We start from the raw sequence: 16168 nt of genomic DNA, 5'->3' as shown, positions 1-16168 counted from the left end.
TTAAGTTTTGATTTGTTTTGAATTCTCCTGAAATTCTTTATATCCAGTAAATTAAGTGGAGCTTGCGCTACCTTTATGATTCGACATGATTAGGGTTTTGATTCTAATGACACATTTGACTGTACGGAGCTGTTTTGAAACGACAGCATGGGGCTCTTTAGTCATCTAATTGCTGAAATTAGGCAGTTGTCTTGAAGTGGCTAAATCTACTACTTTTTAGGATGAGTGAGCAATTGGCAACCAGACTATTTAAGTATTAACTAACCCTACATCCTCTGACTAACTTTAGAGTGTAGACATACTGTCCATGAGAAGACACGCAAACCCAGGGCATGAAACTCTGAGCGGCGTTTGGTCCCTAATGAATGTATAACTGAAGAGTATGGGAATGGATATAAATCAAAACTCTAAATTGAGTCATAAGTGATTAATGTGATCCGTTCAATTAGAATAACAGTCTAAATTTGACGGTCACTTAAAATTGGAGTCAGATTAAATTCGGGGCTGAAAAACAAATATAAATAAATTCTAATAAATAACACAATTCACAATGCACTAGAAAAGGCTTACATGCATTTAACCTTTGACCATGCTGTTAGTTTTGTCATTGGGCTAATAGATGGACTTCTACACTGTATATAATTTGTAATCGTATTATTCACTGTATATAATTCGAAATGGTTTTATTCACTGTATATAATTTGAAATAAATTTGTCAAAAAATGTAAAATTGTGAATAAATATTTCATTTAGATGAACAGAAAAAATAAAACTGAATCAATTGTGTTGTTAGGATGTGGCTCTTCTGTTACTTGTGCAAAGAGAGGTATTTTAGCAGATACGCATGTTAAAAAAACACCTGTTTTATGGAACTCAACACAGAAGTGTCTCTGTAAATGCATTGCACAAGCATGTCATTGTGGGCACAGATGACAGTCACACCATTCCATGTCTGCAACTGTTCCTGATTGAGTTAAGGGTAGTTTTATATTCACACATTCAGACACCTAATTGTCTATAAGGATGGTCCATGTGGACTGGTGATTCATCTTTATGCACCTGTGTGACATATTTCATTTGATAGTTTGTGAAGTGTTTGTGAAGTTGATAAACTATTATATTGCAGATGTATTAGCATCCTAGTTTTAATTGGCAATACAGTGATAGTTTAGCCAAAACTGAGAACTCATTCTTTAGGAATAAACAAATAGCTTTCTTCAAATTATCTTATTTTGTGTTAAAAATAAGAAAAAACTTGTTTTGAAGGGTGAGTTTTCCGTTTTGGGTGAATTATCCCTTCAACACAATAACATATTAGAACAGAAAATAAAAGGCGTTTAAAAGTTATTTTATAAACTGGACCACACATCACAATTCGGTCTAGCAAGAAGCATTTTGGAGTTTGTTTAAGACATTCTTGAAAGCACAGTGATAATCAATCACTGGATTTTGTGGAAATTGTAATCCCTAATACAAACCACTCCACTTATTTTGAAATGAAGTTAAACGTTTATTAACAATCATTCTCTTGCTTGCGCTTTTGGATGCGCCACCAGTCATCCGTGAGATCGTGTTGGTCATGTCACATCATTTTCGTCACTCCTGCAGCTGCTGCTTGGAACAGACGTGCGGTGACTGCCTTGTAGAGTAACTTGTCCAGCTAAACGAAATTGATATTATTTCTATAAAAAGGCCTTGTAACTTGTGGTTATAACAGAGAAAGAAAAATGTGACCACCCAGCTAGAAGGGAAGGTTCTCTCAACTTTGGCTAACATTCCCTACAGGTTGTGTTAATGTTTTAAAGAAAACATTTCAATGTAATATCCAATGAATATTCAAAAAATGTTTTTTTTCCCAAAACAATGAACAAGAACATTTTAGCAATGTTTTGAAAATGTTGGTAAGGGACCAGATTAAACAATGTTCTCTTAGAAAATGTTTTCACAATGTTTCATAAAACCAAAGTAAGAACATTCTCAGAGTAACATTAGAGAAATGTTATAAGAACATGCAATAAGACATTTGAACAAAGCTAGTACATTTTATCTGCAACATTTTAAAAACATTTTAAGATTATTGAAATGACACCAGATTAATCAATGTTCTCTTAGAAAACGTTTTATACAATGAGCACAAGAATGTAAGAAAATACAGTACTTTAAACTTTCTTTTTCACATTGCTACAGTAAAATTAAATATTTTAAATGGTTATAGAGAGTGTTTTGTGTCTGTCATATCGTTACTGTACATTTTGGAAACAAAAAAGAAAACAAACAATGTTATTAACAAACATGTAGAATATTTAGAGAATATTATCCTGACTTTATAGAAGGCTTTCTGGGAACTAGAACAAAATACCTGCTGAAAAGTTTAGAGTATAATATTTTAACTAACTATGGTACCATTAAACAGGATTAGAATGTTTTAGAGAAAATTTACCTGTCTTTAGAGAGAATGTTCTGGGAAGTGAAAGAAACAATATTATGAAACATTATAATAATGTTAAAGTATAATTGTGGAGATAATTGTGATTGAACACCCAATGAGGGGGGAGAGCAGGCTTGGAGCCTGGCGGCTAATCAGCAGGCCAATCAGAAATAATAAATAACACCTGTTTATTCTAGTGATTGGGCCAGAGAGACAACCTTCTTAAAGAGAACAGAAGGAGCAGCCGGGAGAAGAGGGAGAGAGCACACACACACACACACACACACTACGGGTGTTGTGCACTCACTTGAGGAAAAAAAAAAATATATATATATATTGCTTACCTGAATCGCCGACCATGTCTTCTTCTTCCCTTAACAACGAACATTACAACAGTGGTGCCGAAACCCGGGAAGAAGAAGAAACTCTGCTGCCAGAATGGTTACTCCGTCTACCAGTCCATGTGCGGAAGTCATCCAGGCGCTCGCGGCCCTCCACCAACAACAACATCGTGCGCTGGGGGAGCTGAGAGAGAATCTGGAACGACGCTTCCAAGTCCTCGTAGAGGCCCAGCGGGAGGACTGCGAGCTAATCCGGAGTCTGCTGGTCCAGGAGATCCGGCCCGCTCCGACATCTGACGCCCACCCTCCCATCTCGCTACAGAAGATGGCACCGGAGGACGACCCGGAAGTGTTCCTGAACCTCTTCGAGAGGTTGGCGGAGGCATGTGGCTGGCCGCAGGCCGAGTGGCCTGTAAGAGTTATCCCCCTGCTGTCGGGCGAAGCCCAAATTGCTGTGCAGCAGCTACCGGCCCAGAATCTCCTGGAGTACGCTCACCTGAAGCGAGCCGTTCTCCAGCGGGCCGGCGGCAATCCGGAAGAGCAGCGTCAGCACTTCCGCTCCATGGAGCTGACTGCTAGTGGCTGGCCCTTCGTGTTCGCTCAGCAGCTCCGTTACGCCTGCCGCCGATGGCTGGTGAATGATGGCCGGACCACCGACCAGCTGGTGGATGCCGTGGTGCTGGAGCAATTCATCACCCGCCTCCCCTCCCGAACATCGGAGTGGGTCCAGTGCCACCGGCCAGAGGATCTGGAGACGGCCATCCGGCTGGCGGAGGATCACCTGGTGGCGAGGTCCAGGGTCGGCGAAATAACCTCTCTCTTCTCCCCCTCTCCCTCTCTCTCCTCCTGTTCCCAGGCCCAGACTGCGGGGACCGCCCACACCAGCACCCAGATGGCGGTGCACTGAGGCGGATCTGCCGAATGTCCCAAGAGGGGCGGATCCATATCCGGACGGCGAGGTGGAGCCACGACCCCTGGCGGTTCCCCAGACAGCGCCAGGTCTCTCTCCGGTTCAATCGGTTGGTCTAGCTGGCCCTGGGGGTATAGTGAGAAGGGCTGGGCCGATGCATTGGCGCCGCGGGGGCAAGAATAGCACACCAAAAGTCTGCTCCATGAAGGAGGTGAGTGCGCTGATTCGGGTCCCCGCCACGCCAATCGTTGCCCCCGGTCGCGACGGGCTATACCGGATACCAGTGGGTATAAAAGGGGGTACATATCAAGCTTTGGTGGATTCGGGGTGCAACCAAACCTCCATCCACCAAAGCCTGCTTCAAGACCCGGCATTGGATACGAGCCGCACGGTAAGGGTAAGGTGTGTGCACGGGGATGTAATTCACTACCCGCTAACGGCGAGACATTCAATTCCGGGGTAAAAAGCATAGCGTTGAGGTAGCAGTTAACCCGCACCTCAAACACCCGCTAATTCTGGGAACCAATTGGCCTGGATTTAATAGATTATTAGGGGTCTTATGTGCGGGTGTATCTTGGAAGAGGAAATCGCCGGGTAGGGCGTGTGTCGCTCAGCTGGGGGAATCCCAAGCGGTGACGTCACGCGCTGTCTCAGGGGAAGGGCTGGGAATTTCCCGCTGTAAAGACTTTCCCCTGGAACAGTCGCGTGACGACACGCTAAGACATGCACTCGAAAGAGTGCAGGTGATAGATGGGGAAAACTCAGACAAAAGAAGATACTACCCAATTATTAGTACCAAAGAGCCGCCGGGGAATGCTTTTCCAGGTGGCTCATGCTAATCCTATGGCTGGACATTTAGGTCAGGCGGCCACATTAAATCGCCTCATGACCCGATTCTTTTGGCCGGGCATTTACGGGGATGTCAGCAGATGGTGCGCTGCGTGCCGTGAATGTCAGCTGGTAAATCCACCGGCCACCCCAAAAGCGCCTTTGTGCCCGTTACCAATTATGGAGATGCCCTTCGAGAGAATTGGTATGGATCTCATCGGGCCATTAGAGCGATCCGCACGCGGGCACCGGTTTGCACTAGTCCTAGTGGATTATGCAACCTGCTACCCGGAAGCGGTAGCGCTCCGTAACATCTCAGCAAAAAGTGTTGCGGAAGCTCTGTTTCGTATAATCTCCCGAGTGGGAATCCCCAAGGAGATTCTTACTGATCAAGGCACCACGTTAATGTCACGCACCATGGGCAAACTTTATGGATTATTGGGCAATAAATCCATTCGCACCAGCGTCTATCACCCACAAACAGACGGGCTGGTGGAAAGGTTTAATCGCATGCTTAAATCAATGATCCGTAAATTCGTTCACGAGGACGCGAAAAATTGGGATAAGTGGTTAGAGCCCTTGTTATTTGCTGTGCGGGAGGTTCCCCAAGCCTCCACGGGGTTTTCCCCCTTCGAGCTTCTCTATGGCAGACAGCCCAGAGCGGTTTTGGATGTCATTAGAGAGGCTTGGGAGGACGAGGCTTTTAAGAGTAAAAATGAAATTCAGTATATTCTGGACCTTAGAGCAAAACTCCACACACTGGGGCGGCTCTCTACAGAGAATTTGCTTAAGGCTCAGGATGACCAACGCCGGCGATATGACAAGGGCACTAAACTACGTAAATTTGCACAGGGAGATAAAGTCCTTGTACTACTACCCACTTCCAGCTCTAAATTACTCGCCAAGTGGCAAGGGCCGTTTGTGGTCACACGACGAGTCGGTGATCTCGATTACGAGTTGGTTCGTTCGGACAGGGCTGATTCACGTCAGATTTATCACATTAATCTGCTGAAGCAGTGGAGGGAGCCGGAGGAAGTGGCGCTGGCCACGCTTGTTACTAACGAGGATGACCTGGGGATCCAGAGGGGATCATCTCTCAGCAAGCCAGCTCCTCGATATCCGGCACCTCCAACGTGAATTCTCTGATGTGTTCTCACCCCTGCCCGGTCGTACTAACCTGATTCAGCACCATATCGAGACCGAACCGGGCGTGGTCGTTAGGACCCGGCCGTATCGCCTACCTGAACACAAGAAAAAAGTGATTCAGGAAGAATTGAGTAATATGTTGAAAATGGGAGTAGTAGAAGAGTCCCACAGCGACTGGGCCTGTGTGGATAATTCGAAGGTAAATTCGGTGTCGAAATTAGACGCCTATCCAATGTCGCGTATTGACGAGTTGCTCGACCGGTTAGGTGCTGCTCGATTTTACTCGACTTTGGATTTAACGAAGGGCTATTGGCAGATCCCCTTGACTCCAACATCCCGCGAAAAAACGGCTTTCACAACGTCCTTTGGATTACACCAATTCGTGACACTTCCGTTCGGGCTGTTCGGGGCACCGGCAACGTTTCAGCGTCTGATGGATAAAATACTCTGCCCTCACGTGGCATATGCCGCTGCTTATTTAGATGACATCATCATTTACAGTAATGACTGGCAGCGGCATATGCAACACCTGAGGGCGGTATTGTCGGCGCTGAGACGGGCCGGGCTCACGGCTAACCCACGGAAATGCGCAATTGGGCGAGTGGAAGTAAGGTATCTGGGCTTCCACTTAGGCCACGGGCAGGTGCAGCCCCAAATTGATAAGACTGCAGCTATTGCCACCTGTCCGAGACCTAAGACCAAGAAGGAGGTGAGACAGTTTTTGGGGCTGGCGGGATACTCTAGGCGTTTTGTCCCTAATTATTCGGCCCTCGTCAGCTCATTGACAGATCTCACTAAAAAGGAGGGGGGGGGGGGGTGGTTGGAGGGCTGCAGGCCGGACGGTTCCCCGGCCTGAGGCGGGCGGTGGGGGTATGTGGAGAGGTAAGCCTGATCGAACACCCAATGAGGGGGGAGAGCAGGTTTGGAGCCCGGCGGCTAATCAGCAGGCCAATCAGAAATAATAAATAACACGTGTTTATTCTAGTGATTGGGCCGGAGAGACAACCTTCTTAAGGAGAACAGAAGGAGCAGCCGGGAGAAGAGGGAGAGAGCACACACACACACACTACGGGTGTTGTGCACTCACTTGAGGAAAAAAAAAAATATATATATATTGCTTACCTGAATCGCCGACCCTGTCTTCTTCTTCCCTTAACAACGAACATTACAACAATAATGTTGTAGCAACACTGTTAAAAAATCTGTTAAATTTACTGAAAAATACCGGCAGCTGAGGTTGCCAGTAATCTACTGTTTTTAACATTTTACATTCGTAAATTCAGTTCACAGAATATTTCTGTTAAAAATACATTCCCCAGTCTGTATTTTTCATCGAACACATTTAACCCCTCAAATCCCAGAGCAGAATCCTCACTAGTGTCCTCACTACAGAGGGTTGAACACTCAGACAGTGATGAAGTTAATGAAATATTTAAGTGTCTAATTAAAGGAGGACTGATAATTATTGATGAACAACTGTTAACAGCAGTATCACTAAAGGAAAGAAAAACACAAAAAGCACAGCCAAAACCAAAGATGAAATCAACTGAAAATAAAACTCTAAATAAATTAATAATTCATAAAAAAAAAATAAAACAAATTACACAATAAACATTTTATTTCTCAAGATCTCAGCAGAGATCATTAAACAACACAAACACCAGGAGCTTCACTTATTACTGACCTTTGACTTTATTTCTGTCACATGAACAAAAGCTCTTAATAAAATTGTTGTTGTTCATTCGAAGTCACCATGATGGAGGACAGAGTCTGCTTTACTTGGGCTTTTCAACTATTTGATCTGATAAAATTTACTATGAATGGAAATCACCCTCACCTGCTTGTGCGCTTATTGGATATCTTGATAATAATAAGTGAGTAATAAATACCATATGTAAATGAAACCATTTGACCTTCAGCAGTGCCTATTTAGCAGGTCCATATACACCATTCACAATGATGATATTTGATCAATGGCGGAACTCAAAAACACACAGACATCAACAATTAGTCTTTGAATGTCAATAATGGTGACAAGCAAAAAAATAAAAAATAACCCAGAACAACACAAAACAACCTATTGAAATATTACCCCCCCCCCCCCAAAAAAACAGCATAAAATAAAGGAAAAGAAAGAGATTGTAAGAACTTTAAACTGCATGATATATTCATGCTGCAATGCATGCTGGGATTTTTGTACTATGCTGGCACCCAGCATGCATTGCAGCATTTATGAATTAAGCAGCTTTTTTTTTTTTTTTTAAGCAACCATAGTTGAGGTGCATATAATGATTCTTGATGTCTGTGTGTCATAATGTGCAGCTGGAGAGCTTAAGGATTTGTGCATTAAACTAATTAAATTTTTATTTCTTATTAATTCCTTTTGATAATTGTTTGTTGAACCTCCATGGGAAGCTGTAACATATCCCAAACAATTTCAAATAATGCTTTTTTCGTTGGCTTTACTTATAAAATACTAGATGTTTCATCTGTATCAATTAAGTACACGTAGTATAGCTTCTATTTACCTTTCTTGCTATAGCTGATGAGTTTTAGTAACACAGTTATAACAGCCAGAGAAACATTAAGACAGAAGAGTAAAGGTTCAAGACCTCAACTAAAGCAGCCTCTGATCTCCATGATGGTGAGGTCAAATAAAACTATTTCAATAAAAATATAAACCTCTGTTCATTATCAAATATTCTTGCAGATATGAGAGAATTGAAGTAAAACTGTAATCAGTGAAGCTGCTAATGCTGAGTTGTTTAATCCTCTGTTTTAATTCAGTTGGTTTGGTGTGAGGCTGTGTCTGTAGTTTTATTTCTTGTTGACGTATATCTTTTTATTTTTATTTTATTTAATTTTGTTATTAATATGATACGTTCAAGTACAAACCATTACGGCATATACAACAATCCAATACTTATAGTGTTAGTGTTGATATAAAAGTACATTACTAGGAACATAACAAAAAAAAATTCCATCCAAAATGTTTTATAACTTCACAGTGAAAAAACATATGTTCTACACTTTCAATATCTTTCTCACAAAAACGGCATGAATTGTTTCCCCAGTTAAATTTTTCAAAAAAAAAATTATTAGATGGGTATATGTCATTTAAAATTTTAAATACTACTTCTTTAGCCTTAGGAAGAACCGGATACGATAAGTAACGTTTCCTTCTTCTTCTTGCTTCTTCTTCATTGAAATCTTGTAGAACATATTTTCTCCTTAATTGACATGGAAAATATTGTTTTGACAATACATTTCTAACAAACTTATTTGTAAACTGTTTGCTATTAACATTAACACCGTCAATACAGAGTGATCTCATTTCTGGTATAGTATCTGAATACAATATAAATTGTTGAACCATTGTTTGTCGGGATATTGGAATGGCCTTGATTACTTTATTATATTCTCTAAATGAGCATGGAAGATTAAATTTAGCACATAAATCACTATAATGTAAACATTTACCACAATTATCCATAAGTTGTGATACGGCCCAAATTCCTTTTTCAATCCAAGATCCTACAAACAAAGATTTTCGGTTACAAAGAATATATTTATTGTTCCACAGGGGTTTATTGTGTGGAGTAAAATTATGTTTAAATAATAGATACCAGTATCACAAAACTTGTTAATGAAAAACTGATAATTTCACAGGTAATTTGCATAAATCATAATCACAGCACAGGAGAAAATTAATACCACCCATTTTCCTGAAAACTGCATTAGGAATGGTGTACCAAAATGCGTTATTCTGACTAAGAAAGGAATTTAACCATTTTAACTTAAGAACCCCATTCATCACAGAGAAATCTATAGCATTCAGACCACCCTCCTCAATATTCTTTGTTATGTCTTATTTCCTGATATACTGGCATTGGTCTTTCCAAATAAAGTTGAAGTTTATTTTATTCAATAAATTAATACTATTTGTTGACGTATATATATGCTGTCAAGAAGCACACGGACCGGGTCGCAGATAGGTGGCATATAGGTGGCAGTAATGCATGAGTTCTAGTGCGATCCGCCAGTAAAGCAAAGAAGAAGAGGACGGTTCCGTTCATAGTCATAGGTTGTACTGTTGAAATCGGGAAGTCTACAATAGAAAACATAATAACTGCCTTTAAATGTTAGTATACATGTATAACCACATAAGATTTATTAGTAACATGCAGCTAGAGTCATCCAATATAGACTTCCTTCGGTTTTATGTTGTTTTAACTGTTGACAGATAAAGCCACATCGCAAAACCATCGGGCTGTGAGTTTTTTTTTGGAAGACCAAAATAAATGACATCGTTACATTTTGTGTTGGAGTTATCTCAACGTATGCTAAAGTAAAAAATGACTTTTGACTCAACCATTTAAAAGTATGGAGCCATGTTTAAAGTTCGCGATTCGAGAGCGTCTGTGGAAAGTTTCAGCGAAGTGCTGGACGTGGAGGTCTGTCAAGTGCGCAAGATCACCTTTCAAACGCTCTGTTACTTCAACATGTGGACGAACACATCGCAACACAATATTGAATTCTGAAGGACAATGTAGGTGCCACACCTGTGTGCTATTTTAATACTCAATAGCTCGAACATGATTGCATTGATTTTTGTTTTCAGACCTCTCCTTTAGCCAAAGAAGCACAGATGCATCGCAGACAGCTCTTTCCAGTGTTGCTCCAGTGTTTCTTGTGGTAAGACAAACATTGTGTATGTTTTATTGTAATTTATCTATGATTAATATTCAACTTTACTATTTCAACAGATGAGGTTTGAGTCAGATGGGAGCCTGACCACATTTGGTAAGAGGAATAATTTTAAAGTACTGTGTGTCTGTGTGTATTTGTAAAGAATTACATTACAAGGTGTATTTTAATGTTACAGATAGGTATTATCCAGACATGTCAGAAATATTAGACATAAGAAGTTAGGTGCAACACAATGAACTTTTTTTTTTTGTTTAAAATGCAATTCCAACCAACATAGGCGGAGGGAGGGTGAACAAACTCCAGGGTGAGGCTAATATATGCGCTGCCCTTTAATGCATTTAAAAAGATTTGTGACCGATCAAGAAGAGGTTTTAATAAAAGCACCGCCTATCAACAAACGTCTATTATATTCAACACGCGCATTAAATTATTTTATTAAACTCTCCCACTGATCTACACTACCGGTAAAAAGTTTAGGGTCAGTTTATTTTATTTTTTTATTATTATTACTTTTGTTTAAAAATCTAATTCGAATTATTCTGTTCATTAAGGTGGCTTTTATTAAATATTAAAAAATTGTTAAATACGTATTTATTCAATATTTATTTATTACTTACGGTATGCCGTTTCAAATGAAATTATTACTCCTTTTTGCTTTTATTACTATTACCAATAATAATACATAATAACAACAATAATAATAATATTAGAGTGATTTCTGAAGGATCGTGTGACTCTGAAGACAGAAGTAATAAAACTGAAAATTCTTCATTGCGGACGCAGCCCTCAATATTCTGCCGCCCTTAGCGGCCGCCTAGGTTGCCTCTGGATGCGCCGGCCTTGAGAATACTAAATCATTCTCTTTTTCACGAGGCCAATCGAAAGCCGAACTTGTAATTCAGCAATAAATATTTGACCTTTAAAATATAAAACTCCAAACGATTGCCTAGACAAGATTACTACACTATAGGCTAGAGTACATTACAATGAAACTACCAATTTCATTTAACGCTGAAAACAAATTAAACCACAATAATATATTATTATACCCTTCTCATAATACTTATTTGTCATTTTATTACTTCTGTCCTTGACCAACAAATCAGAATAGTCCGCTGGCCAGCACTTTTGGTTTGGTTTTCAGAGCAGCTGCGAACTCCAGTAATAAACAGCGCTCATCAGTGCAACGTGCGGGGTTGGACAGTTTATTTTTTGTGCAGAGGGAGGCTTTGAATTTGATTTACAAATTTACAATAGCTAAAGTGTTGTGTTAATCATCAAGATTAAATTACATTCATATTCCGCCTAACACCCGTTACATGTTTTCATTGCAAATTTTTTTTCTTTGCTGCTATCTCCGTGGTCAATAGCCAGGGGGAGGCTAAGCCTTTCCCATCCTTACACATGCTCCGCCTATGCCAACCAACCATTAAATGGGTGACTGTTAAAGCAACACATTCGTCTAACACAAATAATTAAAATGTAATTTACTCAAGCTAAAATCTTTTTATGAGTGGCACTATTAGGGCTGCACGATTCTGGATAAAATAATCACTTGGATCGATTTTTATCAAAATTCTGTAGAAATTTATTTTAAAGATTTACCTCTGAACAATAGATGGCAATAAAACAAGACACAATACTCTTTGCTTCATTCAAATTTAGTGGAAAATATTGTAATATAAAAAATGATTTGTTGATATTGCATGCTGAATACTGCATGCTAAATTAAGGGTTAATATTACTAGGCTATTATTATTGTTATTTCTCAAATATATGGTAAAAAAAAAAACTATTTTAGGCCCATATGTATGCCCACTGTTGGATAAAATGCTTAATTTTGTATATACTTTAAATTTGTACTTGTCTTTAATCACAAGTGGCAAACAGAATAGAATCTACATGCAAATAAACTTCTTGGAATTATTTGGAATGTTGCATATAAGAAACTTTTATACATTTTCCAATTGGTGTGATCACAATTTTTTACCCGTAGAATTGGTCGTTTCGAACAATCTTTCAGTTCAAAAGATGCTGCAGAGGCTTACTTAAAAGCCCACTATCCGACACTTTTGTTGCCAGCAAGATCAGAGTGAGGCTGTAGGGACATTATGAATAGTGACTGACATAAATACTGACATAAAATACTGACAAAAATAGTGACATTTATGAAAGACTCTGAGTAGTTACCACAACGGACAATGCTGAAACCTTTTGTTTTACAGTTAGGCTACATCTTGGCTATGTTGTATTACAATTAGGCCGTTGTAGTTTGATATTGTTTTGACATTGTCACACGTGCCTTTATAAGTTTTACCTGTAATGTACAGTAGATGGCGTTATCTGCACTTATTATTTCCCTATTGAAGTTAGGATGCCTTAGCTGTAAGTTTTGCACGTTCAGTATGCATCGTTACGCGAATGTTTCAGATACAGTAGTTGGTTATGGGGAAAGTGTTATGTCTGAGGCTGGGTGGGTATCTGGGAGGGGGGTTTATGCCTCTTTTTTCATTTTCTTTTTAATTTGAAGGATAATTGATAGAGATAAGTATAAATATTTGTCCTGCAATGTTAACGGGATTAGTAATAATTTAAAGAGAAAAACAATTATGTTGTTCTTAAGAAAAAATAAGATTGCTCTCCTACAAGAGACCCATTTGACCGAAGAAGATCATTGTAATCTATTACGTCAGTGGTCTGGACAAATATTTGTTTACATCATATAGCTCTCATTCAAGAGGTGTTGCTATTTTGATCAAATGCAGAGTGCCCATGTTCATGAACGCACGGTTAAAGATAATTAAAGATAATTATTCTTAAAGATATATTGCTTTTGAGAATGTAACCATAGCAAACATTTACACTCCCAATCAAGATGACCCTCAGTTTTTTCATAATTTTCATTGTAAACTAATTTTGCCCTGTACAATCATTGGAGGTAATTTTAATTTGTTTTTAGATTCAGCAGACAGATCACCTACCAAAGATTTTGTCTTAACTCCATCAGCAAGAGTTGTGAAACATAATGGCTGAATTAGAACTGTCAGATATTGTGAGGGCTTTGCATAACAAGCAAAATGATTTTTCTTCAAACCCTCACTTTCAAACCCATAAAAGTTTCACTAGAATTTACCTTGTTCTTTGACATAAAAGTCAAGAATGCTTAGTTGAATCATGTAAATACCTTCCATGAACTTTATCTGACCATTCCTCTTTAGCTTTTACAAAGTATACTACTACTAAATTATATATTAGAAGATATGTTTAGTAATTATCTCTTTAACAACCTTGATTTTATAGACTTTTTAAGCAACAATATATAAAATTTCAATACTGGCTCTGCCGCTTCAGGTATCATTTGGGAATCACTTAAAGCTTATCTGATGAGAATAATCATAGCACACTCATCTGGAAAAAAAAAGATGAAAATATCAATATCAACTTAATGTACTTTCTTAAGACATTAAAAGTTGGAACAGGACTATTCTTTATGTTGAAAGTATTCTACATAGTAGGGATGTCCCGATCAGGTTTTTTGCCCTCGAGTCAGAGTCATTTGATTTTGAGTATCTGCAGATACCGAAACCCGATCCAATACTTCTATAATACATAAAAAATAATTAAAAAGAGTGAAGAAACAGATTCAGGGTGCTCCTTATTTTTTATTTAAACTCTGTTAACAAACAGAGAAAAAAAATAGAATATAAAAACAAATAGCACCTCGACTTAAAATACCAAGGTCATATGACCCTTATGCATTTTTAACGGAAAATTATTTAAACATTAGAGCATTTATACAACGATTTATTGTTGTCCCCCATTTCAATATAACATGCACAAAAGCCTCACAAATATACGCACAATGCAAATAACACAGATTTCAGCAAATAAACACGTTTAATGTGTTTATGCATTTATTAAGTTTTTCATTGTGAATGTTTACTTTCACCATCTCATTTAGGGAAACTTCTGAGATAAATAAGTTATATATCTAAACTTTAATATTAAACCGGTTTAAAATGCTGCACTTCCCACCTGCTTTTTTCAGAATCAGCTGCAATGACTTCTGTTTTCCGCTCAAGTCTGCATCGACGCATTCCAGATGTGTTCTTGATATCGAGGAACTTTCACATGTCCTCCATTGTTGAGTTTTATAACTGAACTTCTTATTGAAGTCAAGAAAGAAGTCTAACTCTGTGCCACCGCATAACTTTAGATATATGAAGAGTTCAGATGCAAAAGCTGCTTAACGCCACTTCTGCCAAAAATGAGAGGATGACATTGAGTGAATGCTTTAGGCACATAGTACGTTCAACAATTATTTTTGCTTTAAATCATCTAAATCTCAGCATTAGTGCATTCAAAAATAACAGTTTGTTTGCAGAAACCTCTAAACACCACTTGCCTTTGACAGCAAAAGCCGATATGTCCCGAGAACCAATGAGAAGCCGTGAATCGAATAATATGTTTTCAATGTAACAGCGTGCTGATACGCCATCTTTTATGAGGAGGCTGTTTTATTCCGCTTCTGATTTAGATTTTAAAAGATGGAGTTTAATGAACTGCATGAGCCTGTCTGACTGTCAGTGAATGGCAAATGAAAACATCCATTACCTCAAAACTCAACTTGTAAAACATTACAAGAAAAAGAAAACACACTGTACAGTCGGAAGTGAAACATGCATTCATAACTTTTTTTTGTGCAGTGAAGCTACTTTAAATGAGTCTGATTTACTATACACTAAACAGCAACTCTGTTTCACAAAAGACGAAGTTAAGATGATGTTCTTTTATCCCACATGGATGCTATGAGGATAAACAAGAAACGAAGAGACCAAGACCTTGAGTATGGTGAGAATGAATGAATGACAGCTTCTAAAAGTGTCTGAGAGACATCCCCTTTTTGACCAGTAGACCTACCTTGTGTTTTATTTGCAAATGTAAGCTATTTTTTTTAAAGATAAATATTCACAAATATTCACTATGTTTTTACAGTACATTATTTGAATCAAACAAGCTAAGTTTACAATCGTTTGCAATGCTCTACTTAAATTAAATCTAAATCCCAAATATCAGAAATGACAACAGAATGTTAAGATTTAATAATGTCAATTTTAATGTTATTGATGATTGCACTTACTTGACAGATTTCATTAATTCATTTTTCTTATAGTCCCTGGTTTATCAGGGGTTACCACAACTTAATGAATCGCCACTTACTTGACAGATTTATGAATTTTAAATTTTAGGTGGTCTGTGTAATTGTTTTATGTTCGGATGGTTTTATTAAAATAATTTCTAATTGCAACTTGATTTTTCAACTAATTACACTGTTTTGTCCCAATATGTGGATCTAGAGGTTTTTGCAAAAGAAAAGAAAATTTACCTTGTTAAAAACCAAATAATTGTCTAAAGTGACATTTTTGAGAAGTTATTTTATTTACTAGCTAATAGCCTTTTCATTATCTATGAAATGAAATGTCTGAACCTAATCACAGGAGCCTGATGGAAAAAGCTAATTTACAAAAAAAAAAAAAAAAAAAAAAACATATATATATATATATATGTATCAGGGTTCCTGCCGGTCCTTAAAGTCTTAAATTGTCTTAAATTTTAATCCGGGAAATTAAGGTCTTAAATTTACCGTAAAGTGGCTATTAGGTATTACATTTTTAGCCGGTGTCCTTAATGACGTTAGGGAAGCACAGTGGTCCACCGTAAAACATCTAATAGTTGATTAATTTAGTATGTGTGAAACAGGAGAGAAATGACAGCTCTGTGATTTATTAGCTTATTACTGTAGGG

General features: G+C 38.5%; 1 protein-coding gene across 1 annotated transcript in view; it reads left to right on the top strand.

Annotated features, from left to right (window-relative positions):
• The first annotated feature begins 9714 nt into the window (after positions 1–9714).
• mrs2 (magnesium transporter MRS2) overlaps positions 9715–16168 on the top strand; it is a 132294-nt gene continuing 125840 nt past the window's right edge. Inside the window, exons 1-3 of the mRNA XM_056475428.1 lie at positions 9715–10202; positions 10275–10348; positions 10420–10456. Coding sequence (XP_056331403.1) covers positions 10037–10202; positions 10275–10348; positions 10420–10456 — 277 coding nt within the window. The 5' untranslated portion in view covers positions 9715–10036. The remainder of the gene's footprint in view (positions 10203–10274; positions 10349–10419; positions 10457–16168) is intronic.

The sequence above is a fragment of the Danio aesculapii genome, chromosome 16 (assembly GCF_903798145.1).
Source record: "Danio aesculapii chromosome 16, fDanAes4.1, whole genome shotgun sequence".
NCBI classification, from domain to species: domain Eukaryota; kingdom Metazoa; phylum Chordata; class Actinopteri; order Cypriniformes; family Danionidae; genus Danio; species Danio aesculapii.
Note: the sequence above shows the minus strand (reverse complement) of the source record. Positions and strands in the feature narration are given on the sequence as shown.